Here is a 22,154-nt window from a genome sequence, read left to right on the forward strand (position 1 = left end):
TACTTGTTTATTGTCAGCCTCCCTTCTGCCCAGAATGTAAGCTGCATAAGGGCAGGGAGTTTTGTATGTTTTGTTACTGATTTATCTCTAGAACGAATATTTCAAGGCATATAGTAGATGCTCAATAAATATTGGCTTCTTCTCCTTAAAATTCAAAAGTGATAGCATGCTATATACTATATCATTTAGCACTTTATAGTTAATTTAGGAATGTGATTTTTAATCTCTTTTACTGCATTTCCAAGACAAATATAAACAATTTCTGGTATTCTTCTATACTTTCCTCTCCTTCACCAATGCAGTCTTTCATTAAACATATATTAAATGTATACTGAGCACCTATTATATACAGCAGGTCCTATTCTTTTAGCAAAAACTTCAAGAAGTCACAGTTACACATAAATACACACACACACAGAAGGGCAAGAAACAAGACTAAAAGAAAGAATAGTAAAAGGAAGACTAGTAAAACAGAGAATCCAATATTAGTATGTGGGGACAGAGTGTACAGGGTGATTGTGACAGACTGAGTGGGGAGAAAAAGGAAAAAAGAGACAGAATGGTGTGAGACTAGAGTAGGATGCTGCCAAAGTAGTCACCAGATGCTAGTGCTTAATATAAACTGTACCAAAGCAGATATGCAAATATATTCTACATGATTTTTTAAAATTCACATTTCAAAAGTTATCTGCCAAGTATCCTGTGGGTAAAATCAGATTAGGACTAGCGCCATCTGGTGGGTATTTTGGAAGTGACCCTGAGTTTCTCTCAGTAAAAACACAGTAAATGCCCCCATGTCTCTGGACTGCCATTCATAATGTGTTACGGTTCCACATGACTAATTATACTACCGTGAAATAATCTTTCTGCAGGACCCTGGGTCTCGTTGCAAGAGGTAGCCAGATTTCTACCAAGGACCTTCCTATCTCCCCACTGATGTCCCTCTGCCTTCTGAAGGATGTATACAAAATCTGACACTGCAATTCTTCTTTTAAAAAGTAGCTTATCACTTAAAATGTTCACATCCTTTGACCTAGCATTCTACTTCTGGAACTCTATCCTGAGGGGAAAAAAGTCTTAAATGAGAAAATCAATTAGTGTTTTACAAGGCGGGGAGGGGAACCTAAAAGTCCAACAACAAAGGAATGGTCAAGAAAATTACAGCCATAACAAAAAGAATAAAATACCTAGGAATAAACCTACCTAGGGAGACAAAAGACCTGTATGCAGAAAACTATAAGACACTGTTGAAAGAAATTAAAGATGATACCAACAGATGGAGAGATATACCATGTTCTTGGATTGGAAGAATCAATATTGTGAAAATGACTATACTACCCAAAGCAATCTACAGATTCAATGCAATCCCTATCAAATTACCAGTGGCATTTTTACAGAACTAGAAAAAAAAATCTTAAAATTTGTATGGAGACACAAAAGACGCCGAATAGCCAAAGCTGTCTTGAGGGAAAAAAACAGAGCTGGAGGAATCAGACTCCCTGACTTCAGACTATACTACAAAGCTACAGTAATCAAGACAATATGGCACTGGCACAAAAACAGAAATATAGATCAATGGAACAGGATAGAAAGTCCAGAGATAAACCCACGCACCTATGGTCAACTAATCTATGACAAAGGAGGCAGGGATATACAATGGAGAAAAGACAGTCTCTTCAATAAGTGGTGCTGGGAACACTGGACAGCTACATGTAAAAGAATGAAGTTAGAACACTCCCTAACACCAGACACAAAAATAAACTCAAAATGGATTCGAGACCTAAATGTAAGACCGGACACCATAAACTCTTAGAGGAAAACATAGGAAGAACACTCTTTGACATAAATCACAGCAAGATCTTTTTTGATCCACCTCCTAGAGTAATGGAAATAAAAACAAAAAATAAACAAATGGGACCTAATGAAACTTTAAAGCTTTTGCAAAGCAAAGGAAACTATAAACAAGATGAAAAGACAACCCTCAGAGTGGGAAAAAGTATTTGCAAACGAATCAATGGACAAAAGATTAATCTCCAAAGTATATAAACAGCTCATGCAGCTCAATATTTTAAAAAAAACAACCCAATCAAAAAATGGGCAGAAGACCTAAATAGACATTTCTCCAAAGAGGACATACAGATGGCTGAGAAGCACATGAAAAACTGCTCAACATCACTAATTATTAGAGAAATGCAAATCAAAACTACAATGAGGTATCACCTCACACCAGTTAGAATGGGCATCATCAGAAAATCTACAAACAACAAATGCTGGAGAGGGTGTGGAGAAAAGGGAACCCTCTTGCACTGTGGGTGGGAATGTAAATTGATACAGCCACTATGGAGAACAGTATGGAGGTTCCTTAAAAAACAAAAAAGAGAATTACCATATGACCCAGCAATCCCACTACTGGGTATATACCCAGAGACAACCACAATTCAAAAAGACACATGCACCCCAATGTTCATTGCAGCACTATTTACAATAGCCAGGTCATGGAAGCAACCTAAATGCCCATCAACAGACGAATGGATAAAGAAATGTGGTACATATATACAATGGAATATTACTCAGCCATAAAAAGGAACAAAATTGGGTCATTTGTAGAGATGTGGATGAATCTGGAGACTGTCATACAGAGTGAAGTAAGTCAGAAAGAGAAAAACAAATATCGCATATTAACGCATATATGTGGAACCTAGAAAAATGGTACAGATGAACTGGTTTGCAGGGCAGAGAGACACAGATGTAGAGAACAAACATATGGACACCAAGGGGGGAAAGCAGTGGTGGGTGGGGTTGGTGGTGTGATGAATTGGGAGATTGGCATTGACATGTATACACTGATGTGTATAAAATGGATGACTAATAAGAGCCTGCTGTATAAAAAAATAAATAAAATAAAATTCAAAAGAAAAAATAAAACAACAAAAAAAGAAAATTACAGCCATTATAATGTCTACCAAACATTTGTGTTCATATGAAAACAAATATTTTAACAATTTCATATTAACAAACATTAAGCCAGAAAAAGCAAAAGGCAAAAGTATGTGCATAATATGATCTCAAATATGTAAATAATATACATAGAAAAAAGACTAGAAGAAAATATTCTAAAATATTAACAGGATTGCTTCTCGTTGGGAAGATTATGTTTTTAAAAAAATCATGGTTTGCACTATTTCCCAAATGCTCTATAATTCACATACATTATTTCCTTTTTTTTTTTTTTTTTTGGCTGCACCATGCAGCACACAGCATCTCAGTTCCCCGACCAGGGATCAAACCCATGCCTCCTGCAGTGGAAGCATGCAGTCCTAACCGCTGGACCACCAGGGAATTCCCACGTACATTATTTCTATAACAAATGTTATTGAAATCTTTTAAACATCCATATGTTCTGATTAATTGCTAGAAATTTTCAACCTCTGCCTGATTTTATTAATTCCAGAAAAAGATAATAAATCAAGTGAGCCAGAATTTCCACAAGAAGGGGAAGCTAGAAAAGAAAGCAAATATATTACAATTTTGTTCCAGGATCTGAGTCCTGATGGAGAAATCCCCCAGTTGTCGAGCTGTACTGAAATTCCATTAACGTCATCACACTCCTCTCAATGGTACACCAGAAACTTACAGAGGGCTCTGCTGGTAGCAGGGGGTTACAGAGTCTCTTAACCACTTGGGTACCCATCTTCAGAGTCCCTAGAAGAACTGGATCAGGGCCACCTTAAAATAGGAAGAGAAAGATCCATGCAAAAATACAGGTCAAGAAAAAAATTCCAAAAGTTAAACCAATTTAGAGGGGTCAGGTTCCTGCCCCAAGCCTACCCATTTAAGTCATCTGGAAGTATGAAAAAAATAGGACCCCAGCGAGCAGGAAATCCAGCCCAAGATAGTATAATTACAACAGGACTATCCCAGTGGCATTTTTAATATAATCACTTAGGTTTTAATAGCAATAAGTAAAGACAAATGCTTCCCTATCAGTCAAGCAAGAATGCATTTTCCTTCCTCCCTAAATGTATCAGTCTGTTGACAGAAATAATCAATAAACAATCTATAATAGAAATAGAAAAGAGTTTTATTTGAGCCAACCTGAGGACTATAGCCCAGAGATAGCCTCTCAAATAACTCTAAGGAACTGCTCTGGAGAAGCATGGTTTTCAGCACAGTTTTAAATCTTGTCAGAACAAAGAACATCAAACAAATCAGAGATTCATTCCTTCAGTCTTTCAAACAAACAGATCAGCATGTACACAGCAAGTCAGTACGGCCTTGGCACCTGGGAAGGGAGTCTTATCATCGAAGGAGTAGCAGCATTGGTGTCCCAGGAAGGGAGGCATTTAATCTTTACTTTTAACATGGCTATTCTTTACTTCTAGTCAAGGCACCCTTTTCTATAATGATTAAAGCAGATGTACAATGTATGTTTGATAAGCCACAAACAGGCTGTTTTAGTTAGCACAAAATTCAAGGTAAACCATGTATTAGCCAGAATGACTTTCCCATACCTCAATATGTGAAAATTTCTTCCATTAAGTCACAGACCATAGGAAGGATTCTGAAGACAATGAGGAGAAATAACCGGGAGCTCTGCTTCTGGCTCACTGTTCCCTTCATCCTCAGGAATTCAGTTTTAACCTAGAAAGGCAGCACTTACATTCCAAGGCAGAAATGTTTATAAGGCACTTGAAGTTTATAAAGTGCTATCACCTATATCAACTTATGTGGCCAGCATAGTAAACAACCCTTGGAAAGCGAGTTCATTTTATTACCCCCAGCTGACACGAAACAGGCTAGTGTGTTGTTCTGCCAATTAGTAGTGCAGGCAGTGTTCTAGCCACCTCTTCTGAATCCACTTGCACTAAATCTGTGCCAGAGAACAGGCCTAGAATGGTGCCTAGCGGTGGTGGTGAAGATGATGGTGACAGGCAACATTTGCCCACATACTATGAACTCTTCCAAGTGCTTTAAATTCTCACAAATACTCTAAGTAGTTGATGCTATTATTTCCAACTATTTTTTGCGCTGTGATTGCATTTTTCAGTACTCTATCCATCTTAAGGAATCTTCCCTCTCAGGAACAAACCCAGGGGCCACCGTATTTGCGGAGGATGGTGTGCAGCTTGAGAACGGGAAGTCTTCAAGCTCCGAAAGTCTGAATCAAGAACTGCACACTAAGAACCTGAAAAGCTTGGAGAGGGTTCGGAACCTGAAACTTCCACCTCCTTCTTCCCACCACACTCTCGCCCCTCCGTTTGCCCCCAGCTCTGGTCTGGAAGCTCAACCGGTGGTAATAATACTTTCCAGGTAGGTACCCGCCACCTTTCAGCACCTACCTCTTAAATCGTCGATGTGTGGTTCCGCCTTTCTGTCCCCAGCCCTTCTGAGCACGGCCTCCTCCTGCTATAGCGTCGCCTCTGCGTGCCCGCTGCCATGGTGACGGCGGAGGCCGGCCCGGACCGGTCCCGCCTCCAGCCAGCCGGAGCCAGCCCTGGTCCAGCTCCGCCCCCTGCTCCGCCCCCTGCCGGCTCAGACCCCGCCCCCTGCTTGTCCAGCCCCGCCTCCTAATGGCCCTGAGCACAACCTCTGCGGGCCTTCACCCCGTCTCTTGCCGGCCCGGACCCCGCCTCCCGATTGCCAGAACCGCTTCCCCTGCCCGTCTAGACCTGCCTCTCGCTGGCTTGGACCCTGTCTCCTGATAGCCAAAACCCCGTCCCTCGGCCCGGACCCCGCCTCCTGCCGGCCCCGACCCCGCCCTGGGAGCTCTGCCTTTTGTACATGGGAACCTGCCTCCAGTCCGTGCAAACTACTGCTTCCGGGGCTCTACTCCGGCCGCACCCGGTAGTGCGGCAGAAAGTGGCTGGCCTTCCCTACTACCCTGAGGCTGAGTGAGACCCGCTGTGCTTCGAAGAGCCCGCAGACCTCCACCCAAGAAAACACACCAGGCATGTTCCTTATGCGATTTATTGATCCTAACGGCTCTGCACCCGCGAGAGAAAACAGTCCAGCTAAAGGGAGTTTCTGGGCCTTGCAGTGCTGTCAACATCTGTGACTTGACGTCCTTGTAATGGATGGTCAGAAAACGCTTGCTCCATGCCTCAGCCCCTTCCCTCATTTGTTTGTGTAGGTCTGGGACCCTTGACCCAGCCACTGAGGAAATTGCCCAAGCCAGCCCTAGAAGCTGTGTACAAGAGCTCTGAATGCTTTCCAGAGCACCTCTTCTTCTTCAGCTTTGGCGTTTAAGGTGTGTAGAAGGGATACCATCAAATTAACTCCAACAAAATCGGCTCAAGTGCAGATGCTTCAAGGGTAACCTGTTCCCTCTGCACTTTTCTAGAGAGCAGGAACAAAGGTAGGGGGCAAAACCCTACCTTCCCGCACACTCAGCCTAGCCCTCTCATTTTGTAGAACTCCATCCACCCCCAGGTAACCCAAATACAACCCCAAGCTAATGGTGGCAAATAAGAGATAGGCTTAGGGAGAGCGCAAGACTGGGGCCCTCAATTCCAGGGGTTCTGTAGTTCTTTAAGCCTAAAACGTGTCCGCCATCCCTGGGCTGCCAGCCAGTTCCCCCAAAGCAGTAGATTCTCCCCACAGCCATAGTGGTGAAATGATGCAAACAGGTCCCTCCTCTCCAGGGCTCATACTAGGGTCCCGTTCTTGCTGTCATAGCGGGGTGTGGACTGGGGGAAGTAAAGGGTCGCATACTCTGTAGCATTTTCTAGCTGTAGGTGCTTCACCTCCTGGGCAGAGCGCGTCTGGGTTAGGCTGCACACTTGAATGTCTGCATAGTGTAAGCTGCTCTCCTCCGACCTGAGGCCTTGACTCCTCTCCTGAGACACAGGCTGCTTTAACACCTGCTCATACGTACGTCCCGTTGGGTCATGGCCCTGAGAGAAATGGACAGCGTTAAGGGAGATTCTTGACTTGGTTTTGCCCCTCACCTCCAACGCAGGGTCTGTTAAATGACACTTTGCTTTGCTGCTTTGGGGGATGGAGGAAGATGGGCAGGACCAGAAACTTCTACAGATAACTGAGACGTTTCTGTCCCAGGATGGAAAAGCTGAGTCCTGGGATCCCATGTCTGAGCAACCTCCTGGAAGGGACGGAGGTTGTCATTACCTTTGTGCCATTCTGTTGCTGCTGCTGCTGCTTTAATGTCCGTCTTGCTTGGCTCCCTGAGAGGAAGAAATCCGACTTAAATCCATTTTCTCTTCCTGTCTCTACTGAGATTGCCTTCTTCAAATCTCTGTGAAATTATTATGGTGGGCTTCTAACTAATCTCCCTGCCTCTGCTCTCATCTCTTACTTCTACCATTCCCACAAACTCCTTAGCAGAGTATACAATCTGGCTCTTTCACAATCTGCCCGTAATATCTTCCATCCTAATTTTTCACTGGCCCCTAACATAGTTCAACAGGCATATGTTGAGAGCCCATTGTATGCCAGGCTCTGTGCCACATTCTAGGGATAGAAGGATGAGTAGGCTGTTTTCTCCTCTGCAGGGGAGCTTGCAGTCTACGCAGGGAGACAAGTAAACAGACTATTACAGGGCAATATGGTAAGAGCTCAGCTACACCAAACATTTGGTCACTTTCCATAAAGTCGCTCTCTTCTCTTGTCTTTCTTTTCTCTGCATGAGATAATTCCCTGGCCTAAAATACCCTCTCCTCTCTGCTCCTCTTCCAACTTGTGAACTTGCTATTATTCCTTCAACATCGGTGTTTTCTCCCCTTCTCTCACAGCATGAATATGGTGCTGCTGGGAGCACTCGTATCAATACGTGGTATTACGGTTACTTGTTAACGTGTATCTCTTTCTCAAACTTGATTTTCAGTTCCTCTAGGGCCGAGACCATGTGCCCTTCCTCTTGTGCCTCTCTGCCTCCTTGGAATCCTGCCTAGTGCTTCACATACAATATAAGGGTTGAATAAATTTTTGCTGGATGAATGAAAGAATGAGCAACCAACCTTGCCACTCTTAGATAATGGAAAGGATGAGACTCAGAGTTTCAGAGCTGGTCTTGAGCACAGTAACCTAACGATTCTCTTTGGTGTACTATCTCCCTTTAGCCGTCCCCCACCTTATGCCCCTTCTAAAGACACTGGTTCTCTTATCTTCTTTTCTCAAATTTGCACTCCCCCTAGCATCCCCCCCCTCCCCCCCCCCAACGCCCATTACCCATTTTCTTTTTCCTCTGGAAAGTTGATGGGCAGCTCCTGTGAAAGGAAAAACAGATCACTCATGTGTAAAAGCCTGGCCTGTATCTTCCCTCCTTCATCATTTGCTCTGTGGTCCCCTTAGCATTCTGGTAGGATGACCTTCCCTCACCTCCCTCTAACAAAGATTCATCCTGAGCCAGCCCCAAAGCATTTATCAAGGGTACCATACCTCTCCCAAAGGGCTGGTTCTGGAAGGTGGAGTGGTACAACTGACATAACCAAACCCAAAATACAGACTCAGGCAACCAGGCGCTACATGCCAGGGATGTAGCTGAGTTGAGGGCTATTCTGGGATTGTCTAACAGGCTAATCCCAGCAGAGGGTAAGGGAAACTGGCCAAATAATGGGATATTCCTGGATTCAGAGACCCTCTTGCTTCTTCTCTGGTGTCTGTCCTTCAGGGTCTCTGCCAACCTGGGGTTCTCATTCTGGGAGTCACAGAAACTGCCACAACCAGGGCTGACTAATTAGAGCCCTGCACAGCCCTTTCCTAACAGGTGACCTCCCACCCTGCTTCTTTGTCCTTGTTTTTAATTAACACAGAAAGTGAAAGATGTTTAACCTTTAACATCCAGAGCACAGGAAGCTCTGAATTTGGTGAGTGACTCAGCTATGCTGCCCTCCCTGCAGGACAGACCTCTTATACTAATTTCTGAGCCCCTGGGGTCCCCGATGGAGCCAGTGTGTCTATGTGATTGTCAACTGTTTGATGGCCAGAGAAACAACACTTGTCTGAGGAAATAGGCTGAATAGTTTGTGGCTTACTCCAGATGTTTTTCTTGCCCGTACATTTCCAACTGTAACAGAGCCAACCCTATTTGTCTGACTTCTGTCTCCCCAAGGAAGTTTCCTTCTTTTGCTAATTAAAAAGAAAGGGGGGGGGACTTCTAAATCATGTTCATTTTACTAATGTAGAAAAAGCAGGATTTTTCCACACATATCTGACAGAGGTTTGTGTTTTGGTTTGATTTTTGGTTTTAATGCAGCTTGCTGAGCTGAGACCAGTTTGAGTCTCCATTTGAACTCTAGAGGTGGTTCAGAAGAAAAGCTTTGAAACTATTTCTGGGTCTTTCTACTTCCTCTTCTTCCACTTTAGCTCTTCCTTTCTTTTACCACTGCCTAGTCATAGCCTAATCCTAGCCTCTAATTCCTTGCCCCTGGTCACTACTGTCTTCCTACTTACTTCTACTTAAACAGATAAAGAGAATATTAATTCTAAAATAATGTAGACTTGGGTGACTCAATTTTAGTGAACACAGCCTGTTCCCAAGTTGGATGTTGCACAATGCCTGGACACGACCCAAATGGAATATTCGGTTAGACTCGCGGGTGATGATAGGATTTTATGTTTAGCCCAGAATTAAGGAAACCAAATGGGCGCTCTCCTATATTGGTAGTAGGAATAAAAATTGGTGCAGTCTTTCTAGAATGCAATTGGCAATAAGTATAAGGAGCCTTAAACATAAATGTGTGTACCCTCTGATGTAGCAGTTCTAAGCAATAGTCAGACAGGTGCAAATATGGATGCTCATTGTAGCATTATTTATAACTGCAAAAAATAGGAAATATCCTAAATGTCCAACATTTGGAACTAACTAAATAAATGGCATCTCCAATCAATGGAACATTCTACATCAATTTAAGAGAGATGTTATGTTGGAAGAACACCTAATAGCATGGAAAATTTTCCTCTTTATTAAGATAATAAAAAGGTAATATGTTTTGGGAGAAAAACTATGCATATAGGCATTTAAAAAGGATTACATGGAAATACACTAAAATGTTCCTGTCATCTCTGGATGCTTATATTTATGGTTGTTTCTTATTTTCTCCTCTTTGGTGCTTTCCAAATTTTCTACAGTGAATGTGTATTACTTTTGTAATCAGAAAAAAAAATTTTTAAATAAAAATCTCAATTGTCAGAGTGTCTAAGTTTGTGAAGTTTATTGAGATAATGAGAAATAGAGAAGAACAATATTTATCCAGTCCTACTAATATTTTAAGAGGAAAAAATATATTTTGGTTAGAATATCTGGTGCAGTGTTTCTAGACAGGCTCTAGAGTCTGATTGACGGTGTCAGACTGGCTCTATGACATTTACCAAGTTTTTTACTTCATTAGGCTTCCATGTTCATTTTATTTATTTATTTAAAAATTTTTGGCCATGCCACATGGCATGCAGGATCTTGGTTCCCTGACCAGGGATCAATCCCAGGCCCTCAGCAGTGAAAGCGCTGAGTCCTAACCACTGGACCGCCAAGGAATTCCCTCCATTTTCTTATTAATAAAATGAAGATAATAATAGAACTTAAAACTCATGGGATTGTTGTAAAATTTACATAAAATAATAAATGTAAAATACTCAGCTAGGTGCCTGGCATATAATGAGTGTCAGTCAAAGCTGACTACTATGACTACCACCATCCGAGGAAGAAATAACCAAAAATGAAAACTATGAAGACTTGGGAAGAAAGGGAGTGAAAGATGCTTTACAGCCCCTTCTCTGGAAGTTTTTATGTTTCTAGATGTCCCATGTCTACAGGACATCTCAGAGTTTAAAAAGTGCTGTTCTCATTTTATAGATGGGCCAACTAAGGCCCTAGAACTTTGGTATCTTACTCAAGAAGGCAAGAACCAAATTTCCTATTATTGCTATGTCTTCTGACTCTATCACCATGCCTGATACACATAGGTGTTCAATAAAATATTTGTTTAATAAATGAATGAGTAGTAGGAACAGGACTTGAATCCAATGTACTGACTCCAAATTATATGTGCTTTTCAATGTACCTCACCTATCTCTCTAAACATAATGATACTTTATTCATAAACAGGACACCCTCAAGACAGATGCAGGCATGGAGTGGTAGAGCTAAGAAGGTAGTAGACAGGGGGCTTCCCTGGTGGCACAGTGGTTGAGAATTTGCCTGCCAATGCAGGGGACACGGGTTCGAGCCCTGGTCTGGGAAGATCCCACATGCCGCGGAGCAGCTGGGCCCGTGAGCCACAATTACTGAGCCTACGCGTCTGGAGCCTGTGCTCCGCAACAAGAGAGGCCGCGATAGTGAGAGGCCCGCGCACCGTGATGAAGAGTGGCCCCCACTTGCCGCAACTAGTGAAAGCCCTCGCACAGAAACGAAGACCCAACACAGCCTAAATAAATAAATTAATTAATATTAAAAAAAAAAAAAAAAGAAGGTAGTAGGCAGGATAAAACTAGGCCCAGGGGTTTATAGCGTTAAAAAGAAACAACAGGCCGGGACTTCCCTGGTGATCCGGTGGTTAGGACTCTGCACTTCCACTGCACAGGGCATGGGTTCGATCCCTGGTCGGGGAACTAAGATCCCACATGCCAAGTGCAGTGCGGCCAAAAAATTAAAAAAAAGAAAAGAAAAGAAAAGAAACAACAGACCTCAAATGGTGTTGCTTGTGCTAAGCTCATACCACCAAACCATGGCTTAATACTTAGCCTAACTGGAGTTTCAACCTTCCCCAGGAATGTAGTCTTAAACGGTCAGTTTGGAATTTTCTGGTCAGCATCAATGAGATAATCTGCCACATAGACCTTTTCCATCGCCCAAAGGAAGATGAGGTCATCTGCTCTTCCCTTGATCCCTTCCCCCTTCTGCCTATAAAAGCCTTTCATTTTGTACCGCTCCTCGGAGCTCCTTTCTACTTGCTAGATGAGATGCTGCCCCATTCATGAACTGTTCAATGAAGCCAATTAAATTTTTAAAATTTACTTGGTTGAATTTTTGTTATTTAACAACAGTGATGACAATCCTGGGAAAGAACAATAAAGACAATATGATTCATTTATTGTGAGGCTTTCACATATAATCTGCTCTTCAAGTCCGTGATCTAAACAACACAGGTTGTGTTATCTACATATGACATATGAGGAAAAAGAGAAGTTACAGAATTTGCCTAAGGTCACACAGCAAACAAGTGTGAAAGTTATATTCAAATATTGCATGGATATTCTCCTTCTCCTCATTTCTGCCCTTTTTTTAATTTTTATTTTATTATTATTATTTTTTTTACTTCTACCTTTTTACATAAACACTTCTCCAAAGTTGATTTGCTTGATTCAGGAGGCAGTATTATGGCGTGATTAAAAGTATGGGCTTTGAAGTCAGATAAACTTGGGTTGGAATCTTGGTTTGTTTGCTTACTAGCCATGTGACCCCAGACAAATTAGTTAACGTCTCTGAATCTCAGCTTCTTAGCTGTAAAATGGGAGAAGGAGTAAGACCACCTCCCTCAGAATTTTTGGGAAAATTAAATGAGATTATAAAGTTCCAAATGCTACAATTATTACCATTATCTGGAGGAGAAAGGAAGAGAATAAAGGGAAAGAGGAGGCAGAGGAAGACAAAGAGAAAAAATGTCAATTTACCATTCCAGCCCTGTCCTGGCCGTTGGACAGACAGCTGGCTTGGCTGTTTTTTGAGGTTTCCTGAAAAGAGGGAGCAGAGAAGGGGTGCTGCTCTGGTGTTGGCCCCTGGAGGTGCCATGTGGAGGAGGTGCCATTTGGAGAAGGTGACAGTGGGAAATTGGCAAAGCACTAGCTGCAGGCTCTCTCTTATCCTTGGGGCATTCATGTCCACCAACAGAGACCTTACCCTCCGACCTTTCCCCCTACTCACCAGCTTCCCCCGCAGCAGAGCCGGTTTCCCATGGTGCTCTGTCTCCCGGAGAGCCCAGCTGTTTTGCTACAGATAGAGGCTTGTGCATTTCCTGGTTCCCGGTTCAGCTTTCAGTAGCAGCTCCCAGGGAGTCTCCGTCAGGGTCAGATTTCAACCTAACAGGTTGGACTTCGGAAGCCACCTGCTGGAAAGATTCCCAGGGGACTGCTCCCAGCCAAACGGTAGGGGAACACACACGGGCTCCAGGTGAGAGCAATCTCACCTTCGGGATTTGGAGCTACTTGGATGAAGCGTTAACTTTGAGCTTCAAGCTTCAGTGAGAAGAAACCTGAGACAGAAAAGGGCTCTGGGTTTCCATAGAAAATGTTTCTCTACTACTTCACACTGTCATTGAAATGTATCGTCTATAATAAAGAGTCTTACCTATGTTTCCCCAGCACTACGCAGGTCTAATTGAGTTTCACTTTCAAGGTAATCGGTGTCAGTCTCTTATTATCCTTGTCCAGAATCTGGGTTTGAATACTGGACTCTTCTGGAAACTAAAATTTAGGGAAATGTATTCCTTTTGTATTCTCCCTTGTTATTGGAATTAATGTGGACAAATCACTTTTTTCTAGGACTGTAAAAATGGAGGGCTGAACTCATTACTTAATCCCCTTTCTGGTCAAAAATCATATGATTCTATGATTGGAATGGTCTCAGCACTTCTTAACCACTCACTTCCCCATCCCCAGTAGAGAACTACGGAATCTCCATTTAATCTCAACTCAGCTTCTCCTCCAGTGACCTGAAGCTGGACTCATTCCACACTCACTGGCAACTAGGATGCAGTTGAGCAAATTCCTCTGTAGAAAATAGGGGCTCTAGGAGAATTTGTGGAACCTGTATGGCTTGTCTTCAGTGTTCCCACCCCCTCTTCAGTGTCTTGTTCAGATGCCCAGTTATTTGTGTGTCCCTTATGGATGTTCAGGACCCAGCACTCAGCCCTGTACTCCACAGAGAGTACCCTGGACGCTTCATTCCTCCCCATCTTCTTTCCTTATGAAAAATGGAGATAATAAGAGTCACAGCCTTGTAGGATTGTGGTGAAGATTAAATGAGATGATGTATATAAAACTCTAGTCCTGGGCCTGGCACATGGGACCCTCTCAGTAAGTCCTAGCTATTGTTATTATTATTACTTCTTGTTCTCAGCTAATTGTTAGACAGTAAAGCATCTTACTTTATTGTCTGGTGATGGATCATTGCACTAGCCTCTTATTTCATGGCCGTGCTTCTCCCTGGCAGTCCATTCTGTACTCTACCATTAACTGTATTCTTTTCATCCTGTTACCCAAACTTCTCAGCTTGGCACTCAAAGCCCTCCACAATCTCGGTCCCTTTCTAGCTACTTTCTCTAATTTAAAGAAAAAATTTAAAGGAAAACATGTGAGATTTTTATATAACCAGAAATTCCAAAGGAAGCAGCACTGTGTTGTGGTAGCCAGAAAATCTGATATACCCAAAGCACCATTAATAGAAGTCCAGAGTGATAAACAACGGTATTGATTATTCCACTGAAGTCTGTACCAGTCAGTCCATGATTGGAATAATAATTTTAGGTTTACATGTTGAATTTCAAGTTACAGTGTCAAGAGGCAGTGTGTTCAAGAGAAACTTGTCTGAGTTCTAAGTGGTATGGAAAGTCCTATAAAATATGGTTAAAAGAAGGATTGCGTTTATTTTCTGGACATAACCTGAACCAATGGGCAGAAGTTACTGAAATGCAGATTTTGGATCAATGGAAGGAAGAATTTATAACAGATGTGTCCAAAAAGAAAATGAAATGGGCTCCCTTATGAAGTTCTAAGCTCTCGGTCACTGAAAATGTCCCAGAAGTTGGCTAATAATCTTCAAAGTATTTGAATGGGATGGGGATTTGGACAAAATCAGAGGTTTCAAATTTTTTTCTAGCTAAGGAACCCTTTCTTTTAAATGAATCTCATGTAAAAATTCCAACTGCGAAACAGATCAAAGTGAAGCTGTTCTGGTTGAAGTCGGAACAGGATCCTTTTACAATTCTTTCTCTTCTCAGCTAGACGTTAAGATTCCTGAGAGTAGACAACAAAGGAGCATAGTTTTAAATTTATATTTACAATGTATAACCTCATAGTATATTACTTGGGGTTTAATAAATATTTGTTGAATGAGTGAACAAAAGAATACATCAATAGTTATTTCTCTAAGGCATGCTTTAATTTTTAGTAGATGGCAATCCTTTAACCAAGAATTGTATTCTTCAAGTGAGGGTTCTTATCCTGGGGGTCCACCGATTCCCTAAGAGGGGCATATGAATGGATCTCAAGAGCTGTGTGAACCTACTCAAATTGTATGCCAAATTTCGGAGCATGTGTGTTTTTCTGGTAAGAGGATCTATTGCTTTTGTCAGATTTTTCAAGAGGGTCCATAAAAAAAGTTAAGAATCAACCACTTTAATGGAAGAATTTCAGATGTCCATCACAACCTAGTAAAAGATATATTTGGGGGCAGGGAGGTCTTCTGGACACTCCTCAAAGCATACATATGCATGTTCTCTTGATTACAGAGAGTAATTAAGAGGTCAACCCCCCACCCCCCCAGGCTTTCCTGAATACATCATACCCCTAGTATTAAGACTCTACTTCCAAAGGAAGTTTCCCTGGCCATAACCACCATACCAATAACCCTAGCTCCCCTGCATTTAGACTTGGATTGGATGGAGTGATGCAGCGATTCCTCCCTTTGGGATGTTTCAAGGTTAGAAACAAATGCTTTCTCTCACAGGCAGAGGGTGGGGAGACTTTGTGATTCAGTGACAATGGCAGAGGCTTCTGTGTCTGTGCCCCTGTGTCTGCATACTCGATCCCTCAGAATCAGAGACCATTTACAGTGGACAGACTTTAGTATGGGAAACCAGGGCTTTAGGCAACTCTGCAGCCAAAAGCTGTTTTCCCAACCCCTACCCAAAACAGGCCAGACAGTCTGGAGACCCTTGTTTTTGTGTCTCTAATCACCAGCTCAGACAGTGCCCTCTGGGCTGTTTGGATGGCATATCCCTTTTCCCTCCCAGGATCACTCTCTCTTTTGTTGCATTGTGAGAAAATTATGGCCAGGAATCTGATCTGGAGCCAGTGTCAGCTTCCAGGTGTGATCTCAGCATCCAAGTGTGAGCTCAGGGTTAGCTATGACGTTGGGTACATCTAACTGAGGACCTTTTTGTCTAGCTGTCCTTTTTGTCTCCCTCCCTGCCCATCCCATCCTCCAGGCCACAGAATAGGGAGCAGCACAAACAAGGCCCTGAGATTTGGGTTTATTCAGCTCCACCCAAAACTAAATGAAAACACTATGACACGTCCCAAGGGACCAAACCATACATTGTGACCATGCGCTTTTCCCTTCCCCCAAGGATGCTGCTGCCTCTGGGGTGGTGAGCAGCCAGTCCTACCACCGCGGGAGCTAGAAAGGCTGCTGGGTCTGCGGCACTCAGGGCTCAGCACTGGCTGCCTCCTCTTCCTCTGGATCAGGAGGTGCAGGGAGCAGGGAGATGTAGACCTCATTGACCTCTGTGTCCAAATGTCGGCCACCCCGAGGCGCCTCCAGGTTGAGGATGCCATCATGGGTGAGAGCAGCGCGGACCCGCCAGGGGTCAACATCAGCAGGCAGGACGTAGGTTCGGCAGAACTCTCTGGACACGAAGCCGTGGCGGTCCAGGCGTTGGGGGTGCCGGGCAGACACCTCCAGTAGGTTGTCCACAGTCCTCACGGTTACCTCATCGGGGGTAAAGTGGCTCACATCCAGAAACGCCTGGAACTTGCCCTCACTGAGCCGAAGCTCAGAGGCCCCTGCCCTGCTGCCCTCCCCAGCTTGGGCGGCCCGGGGCCGGACATAGTAGCCATGGTAGAGGGTGGGGGTCAGGATCTCTTCTGGCAGGAGGCCTGAGGGGCAGAGAGAGAGAAGGCAAGAGGCAGGATGAGGGAGGATGGGGTGGGAAGGAGGGCGGGCGACATGAGAGCAGATCAGGAGGGGAGGCCTAGGGAGAGCTGGAGGGGAGTCAGGAGAAGCAGGGAAGGGGAATGGAGGGGTCCCAGTGGCTGGAATGAGGCAGCTGGCGAGAGGAGACTGAGAAAGGGAATGAGTTGGGATGAGGAAGAGCAAACCAAACCGGGTCTGGGTGGTTAGCGGGGAGGCATCCCGAGGGGAGCAGGGGCAGGTATCAGAGCACAGTGGGCAGCAGTCCGCACCGAGGTCAGTAGGAAGGGGAGCGAGCCCTGCCCGGAGGGGGACGAGGGGGGAGTCTGGGGTGGGAGACGGCTCACCCCAGGAGTTCAGTTAAGCCCGGAGTGGGGTGGAGGCCAGTATCATTGGGAGGTCAGCCCAGAATTTCAGCAGGTGGGGGTGGGAGGCAAGGGAGTGGCGTCCGTGCCATACCTTCCCCGAAGCGCTGCTCGCCCAGGCGGCTCGGGTTGGCAAACTCGTACTCGGCGGTGGCCGGGTGGGCATGTGGCACCGAGCGGCCCGACATGGCTGCAGACCCGCCGGCGGCCCCGGCTCGAGGTGCGGCCCCAGCTGGCGCAGCGGCACCCCTCCAGCTGCCGCAGAGCCCGGGCGCACTCGAAGGTGGGGGCGGGGTCTACACCACCCAAAATAGTGCCGAGCCCGGTGAGGGAGGGGCGGGCAGCGCCCGCGTCGCGTGTGTGGCCTGCGCCGCCTGGACCCCCGTCCCCTCCGCTGCACGCCCTTCAGCTGTCACGGGGGGCCCCGCGGGGAGGACAGCTGGGGGTCCTGGCTGCGGAGCGAGCTGGGGAGGGGAGGCTGGTGCCGGAGGCCCCGGAGAGACCACGCTGAGACCCTCCCAAAGAGTTTGCACGTTTTCCACGCCCCTCTTCTCCTCCTCAGTGGCAGGCAGCCGGCGCTCTGCTTCATCAAGCTCGCCTGGATTTACTGTTCTGCCAGGCCTGTAAAGCGAACGACGCAAACAACTTTCTCCCCTTTCTCTGGGGCAGGGTGAGGGGCCTTCCTGCCTAGATTAAGGTCAGGGTCCTCTCTGAACCCAGGGCGACCCCGGGCACCACGTGGAAACCTGCCGTTGACATGTTGGTGATTACTACTCTCCTTCAGGGACCCACAAAGAGTTAACATCCTGGGGCCCAGCCTAGGAAGATTCCAGTTCCTTCCCTGGCCCAAGATAGTCTCTGGCCACATTCCCTTGGCATGCTAGGCTGGAGAGGAGGAGGAGGGGCCCACTGCCCACCTGCCTGGGATTCCTGCCTCAGTCCCAACTCCAGAGAAGGGGGTGGGGGTGGGTGCCATGGGATGCGGACAGAAAGCGAGTAAAACAAGACCAGGACAAGTCACTGGCCAGCTCAGACGTGTTTGTATTTCTCTTTTCTTAGCTCAGTGAGTACTGGGTATGTGTCAAACTGCCAAATCCCCAATCACAAGTCTCCATGAACGGGCAGTGAGCTGGCATAATAAAACCCCTGACATCATCATTCCAGAAGCTTCAGAAGACTGCATATATAAGGGGCTGGCTGTAGCTGCGGCTGAAGGAGCTGACCAGCCAGCTGAGTCTCCACACTCACCTAGCCACCATGGACATCGCCATCCACCACCCTTGGATCCGCCGCTCCTTCTTTCCTCTTCACTCTCCCAGCCGCCTCTTTGACCAGTTCTTTGGTGAGCACCTGCTGGAGTCTGATCTCTTCCCAGCTTCTACTTCCCTGAGCCCCTTCTACCTTCGGCTGCCTTCATTTCTGCGGGCACCCAGCTGGATTGACACTGGGCTCTCAGAGGTAAGTCTCCCCTCTGCCAGGACAGGTGAGTTCATTCTGGAGCCTCCTGGAAGCGTCACCATCCACTGTCCTTTTCCTCCTGGCCTAAATCTGACTAGGTCTAAGGGTCCCAAGTGTCTTAGGCTCTTGTATGTCCTGCAGTGAAGAAAGATGAGGTCCCTAGTTCCTCTCTTCCCCAGTCACCTGTTTGTATTCGATGCACCTCTGTATCCTATTTATTACATTTTTTCCATGTGTTACGAAGATCATTCTCTGTCCCATCTTCTAAGTAGGATGGCCCTTTCTGGTTTGGTTCATAATGATCTACAGGGAAAGAGCTGCCTTCATACCCCTTTGCTCACCTCTTCTAATACCTCACACTCCTGACAAATACTATCATCTCAAGTTCAAGAGCCAGGAGACAGTCCTACCTCATCCTGAGCTTTTCATCCCCGCAGCATGGAGCTGGAGACAGCAGCCACTATTTTCTTCCTTTCTATTCCCTCTTCTATGATTTTCTGGGTTTCTCAGGGCTATGACAGGGCACTGGCCTGGGTCCAAGCCTAATGAGGATAGAAGGTAGGTCAAGTTTAGGGACCCCCCTCCACTTGTCCTGAGAGGGTAGGAGAATGGGGCAAACAGATAAGATTGACAGAAGCTGTCACAGATAACACTCTGGTTTAAAAATATTCAAGAGTGAGTAAACAGGAGCCGAGTGGGCAAGGGCTTTGGAAGGACAATCAGAGCCAGCAGAACATTCCAGATTGAGTGGGTGGAAAACTTGGCAGAGACCTGAGTAAGAAGAAGGGGCCTTTGTCTCATAGACAAATGACAAGGCCAGACATTGGGTCAGAGAAGCAGCAGAAGCCATGCCCAGACCCATCCTTGTGATTTGTCCCCTGGGTGGCCTGTCTTCTTCCCTGTCCCTGTAAATAAAGTTTGGCCTGATGACCAAATGGTGTGCCTTGGCTACCACTGTAGTGGCACCCGTGAACTAGAGAGTCATGCTTATTCAAAAAGGGATTTTTAGCTAAAAAGAGGAGGATAAACTACCTGGAAAGAAAGCAAGTCTGCAGAATGAGACTGTACTAGTGTTGTTCATATTCCTACTATCTTACTGTCTTCCCCTCCCCCACCTTGCTATTTCCAGATGCGTCTGGAGAGGGACAGATTCTCTGTCAACCTGGATGTGAAGCACTTCTCCCCAGAGGAACTCAAGGTCAAGGTGCTGGGAGATGTGATTGAGGTGCATGGCAAACATGAAGAGCGCCAGGTACGTAGCTGGCTTTCTCTTCTGCTCATTCATCCAGTACATACTATATGCCAGAGACTGCCATCAGCCCCTGAGGCTGGCAGCATTCCAGTCCTAAGCCATAAGAGTCAAGAACAGGGATAAACCTGTTGCTATTATTGTTGTTGTTGTTTTGGCCAGAGAAGTGATCTTTGTTGTTTGTTTTGATTTGATTGCCTCAGATGGGATAGATGTGATGTTAACTTCCCGTTTAAGCCTGTGGTTCTCAACCTTGACCACATTAGAATTGCCAAGGGAATTTAAAAAAAAAAATCCCAATGCTCAGGCATATCCCAGGTCAGTTAAATCAGGATTTTTCAAAGCTCCCTAGGGGATTCTAATGTACAGTTAGTCAAGGCTGAAGACCACTGATTTATAAGTAGTGGTTGCTAGACATCTGATTGCTTTATATAATTACATTAACTGCATGCACTCGTAAGGCCCTTGAATTTGAGACTTTTCTTTCAGATGTTTTGGAATTCACTCTCTTTAGCCCATCTTAATGCTGAACTACTTGCTTTGCCTAAGCTTCAGAGCTCTACTCAGCTCCTAATACCCTAGACCCATGTGGAAATCAGTTGAGAGCCTGTCTGGATAAATGCTTGAGATTCAGCAGGTGTAAAGGTTACGGTCAGAATTCTTCAGCCAAATTCTAAAGAATGGAATAGCTTTTCGTTACTTTCTGGGAGAGTTTTTCAATGAGTTTGCTTCCTACCGAAGGCAGTGAAAGCTCGGAGTCCTTACCACTGGACCACCAGGGAATTCCCAACTCAGAAACTTGTGCATCAAACAGTATAGTGTGAGGTCCTCAAGCTGTTTCAGTTTTGCTTGTATGATTCAACTTTAGATCAGAGCCTCCCTGGAGGGAGTCTTTATTGTTGTTGCTGTTATTATTAGGTCTATTGGTCTGGAAACTTCTGGAACATTCCTGAAGAGTCAGGACAATTTCTGGGTTTCCTCAGGGACTCAAATCTTCAAAGCCAGATGATATTCCAAATCCTGTAGGCCCAAAAAACATTGATCTAAACCTCTGGGAAATACCCCTGAACATGTCCATGCTTGAGGGTTTAGAGAGCTATGAAATTTTGGCTGTTCAAACTTCTCAGACTCTCATTGGTAGGAGTGGCCACCTAGGCAATTTCATCTTAACCCCAAACAGAACAGCTATTTAGCTTTCTCTCATGTTGCCATGCATTTGGCCACACCTAAGGGGAAGGAGGATGTCTGAGTTCTAGGCAAGTGATGCTATTTCCTGTTCTTATCTCTCTACCTCTTTCCTTATTCTCTTGGATTAGGATGAACATGGCTTCATCTCCCGGGAGTTCCACCGCAAATACCGGATCCCAGCTGATGTGGACCCTCTCACCATTACTTCATCCCTGTCATCTGATGGCATCCTCACTGTGAATGGACCAAGGAAACAGGCCTCCGGCCCTGAGCGCACCATTCCCATCACCCGTGAAGAGAAACCTGCTGTCACTGCAGCCCCCAAGAAGTAGCTGCCCTTTCTCTAACTGCATTTTTTAAAACAAGAAAATTTCCCCACCAGTAAATGAAAATCTTGTGACTAGTGCTGAAGCTTATTAATGCTAATAATAAGCAGGCCCAAATTTGGCAGGCCCAAATTATTAAGCTAATAAATATCATTCAGCAACAGATAACTGTCTTGTGTTTGAATATTTTGTAATAATTATCACATATGATTTAGGGGACTCCAGGGATATTAGAGTCAGAATGACTGTTTCCAGCGTTTACTCATGGGATAAATTTAGCAAGTCACTTAAGCTTTATGGTCTTTAGGTCTTCCATTTATAACATGGGGTACTGATTTGTACACTAGTTGTAAGGAGTAAATTAAGGAGAAGAAGTAGGTAAAGCCCTTAGCAGAGTTCAAGGAATATTAGTTCCTCTCCTCCCTCTTTGATTTTGGCCCTCAGGTCCAATAACAAATCTGAATGAGGTCTGGATGACAATGCATAAAAGGCCTTAGTGCGTCTCTGAAATTAATCATGTCACCAGGGAGGAGATGGTGTCCTCAACTTTGACATTTTGCTACTGATAAGCATTGCCTTCAGCTGATTCACAAGGTGGACAGGTGATTATCACAATAGGACTGGTGATTATCACCAAACAAGCCTCTCAGGTGTAGTCCCTTAATTAGCCAGTAAACACCTATTAAAACTTAGACTGGGAAATATAC

The 22,154-nt window shown here is 45.0% G+C and overlaps 4 protein-coding genes across 7 annotated transcripts in view; 1 reads left to right on the forward strand and 3 right to left on the reverse strand.

The window, feature by feature from the left end:
* Window positions 1-5,478, reverse strand: part of DIXDC1 (DIX domain containing 1) — a 74,717-nt gene extending 69,239 nt beyond the window's left edge. The window contains exons 1-3 of one of the 4 annotated variants that reach the window (XM_082343503.1): window positions 5,340-5,478; window positions 4,512-4,641; window positions 3,635-3,726 (exon numbers count right to left, since the gene is read on the reverse strand). In XM_082343503.1, the coding sequence (XP_082199629.1) occupies window positions 3,635-3,691 (57 nt within the window). In that variant the 5' untranslated portion in view covers window positions 3,692-3,726; window positions 4,512-4,641; window positions 5,340-5,478. Of the gene's footprint in view, window positions 1-3,634; window positions 3,727-4,511; window positions 4,656-5,339 lie in introns of all 4 variants that reach the window. The other 3 variants (XM_082343504.1, XM_082343505.1, XM_082343506.1) reach the window with 3 other exon arrangements.
* Window positions 5,479-5,951: 473 nt separating this feature from the next.
* LOC309606476 (uncharacterized protein C11orf52) lies at window positions 5,952-16,072 on the reverse strand. Its single transcript, XM_082343640.1, has 4 exons — window positions 12,875-16,072; window positions 8,185-8,222; window positions 7,126-7,181; window positions 5,952-6,893 (listed from the first exon to the last, which is right to left on the reverse strand). The coding sequence occupies exons 1-4, from the start codon at window positions 12,904-12,906 to the stop codon at window positions 6,645-6,647; spliced, it is 375 nt and encodes a 124-aa protein (XP_082199766.1). The 5' UTR covers window positions 12,907-16,072; the 3' UTR covers window positions 5,952-6,644.
* Window positions 16,073-16,186: 114 nt separating this feature from the next.
* On the reverse strand, window positions 16,187-17,478 carry HSPB2 (heat shock protein family B (small) member 2). Its single transcript, XM_082343649.1, has 2 exons — window positions 17,321-17,478; window positions 16,187-16,827 (listed from the first exon to the last, which is right to left on the reverse strand). Exons 1-2 carry the CDS (start codon window positions 17,412-17,414, stop codon window positions 16,376-16,378), a joined length of 546 nt encoding a protein of 181 aa, XP_082199775.1. The 5' UTR covers window positions 17,415-17,478; the 3' UTR covers window positions 16,187-16,375.
* A 617-nt stretch (window positions 17,479-18,095) lies between these two features.
* CRYAB (crystallin alpha B) lies at window positions 18,096-21,615 on the forward strand. Its single transcript, XM_082343603.1, has 3 exons — window positions 18,096-18,684; window positions 19,814-19,936; window positions 21,250-21,615. The coding sequence occupies exons 1-3, from the start codon at window positions 18,484-18,486 to the stop codon at window positions 21,451-21,453; spliced, it is 528 nt and encodes a 175-aa protein (XP_082199729.1). The 5' UTR covers window positions 18,096-18,483; the 3' UTR covers window positions 21,454-21,615.
* The last annotated feature ends 539 nt before the right edge of the window (window positions 21,616-22,154 follow it).

The sequence above is a fragment of the Balaenoptera borealis genome, assembly GCF_965194805.1.
Source record: "Balaenoptera borealis genome assembly, chromosome: 11".
NCBI classification, from domain to species: domain Eukaryota; kingdom Metazoa; phylum Chordata; class Mammalia; order Artiodactyla; family Balaenopteridae; genus Balaenoptera; species Balaenoptera borealis.

What these genes read in the sequence shown, in the direction of transcription:
- LOC309606476 (XM_082343640.1), bottom strand. Translation starts at nt 12,906, where the DNA reads ATGGGAAACCGGCTCTGCTGCGGGGGAAGCTG. An exon ending in CTCTGCTGCGGGGGAAGCTG is followed by an intron (nt 8,223 to 12,874) that starts GTGAGTAGGGGG and finishes TTCCTTTCACAG; the next exon opens with GAGCTGCCCATCAACTTTCC. An exon ending in AGCAACAGAATGGCACAAAG is followed by an intron (nt 6,894 to 7,125) that starts GTAATGACAACC and finishes CATTTCTCTCAG; the next exon opens with GGCCATGACCCAACGGGACG.
- HSPB2 (XM_082343649.1), bottom strand. Translation starts at nt 17,414, where the DNA reads ATGTCGGGCCGCTCGGTGCCACATGCCCACCCGGCCACCGCCGAGTAC. An exon ending in CGAGCAGCGCTTCGGGGAAG is followed by an intron (nt 16,828 to 17,320) that starts GTATGGCACGGA and finishes TCTGCCCCTCAG; the next exon opens with GCCTCCTGCCAGAAGAGATC.
- CRYAB (XM_082343603.1), top strand. Translation starts at nt 18,484, where the DNA reads ATGGACATCGCCATCCACCACCCTTGGATCCGCCGCTCCTTCTTTCCT. An exon ending in TTGACACTGGGCTCTCAGAG is followed by an intron (nt 18,685 to 19,813) that starts GTAAGTCTCCCC and finishes TGCTATTTCCAG; the next exon opens with ATGCGTCTGGAGAGGGACAG. An exon ending in GCAAACATGAAGAGCGCCAG is followed by an intron (nt 19,937 to 21,249) that starts GTACGTAGCTGG and finishes CTCTTGGATTAG; the next exon opens with GATGAACATGGCTTCATCTC.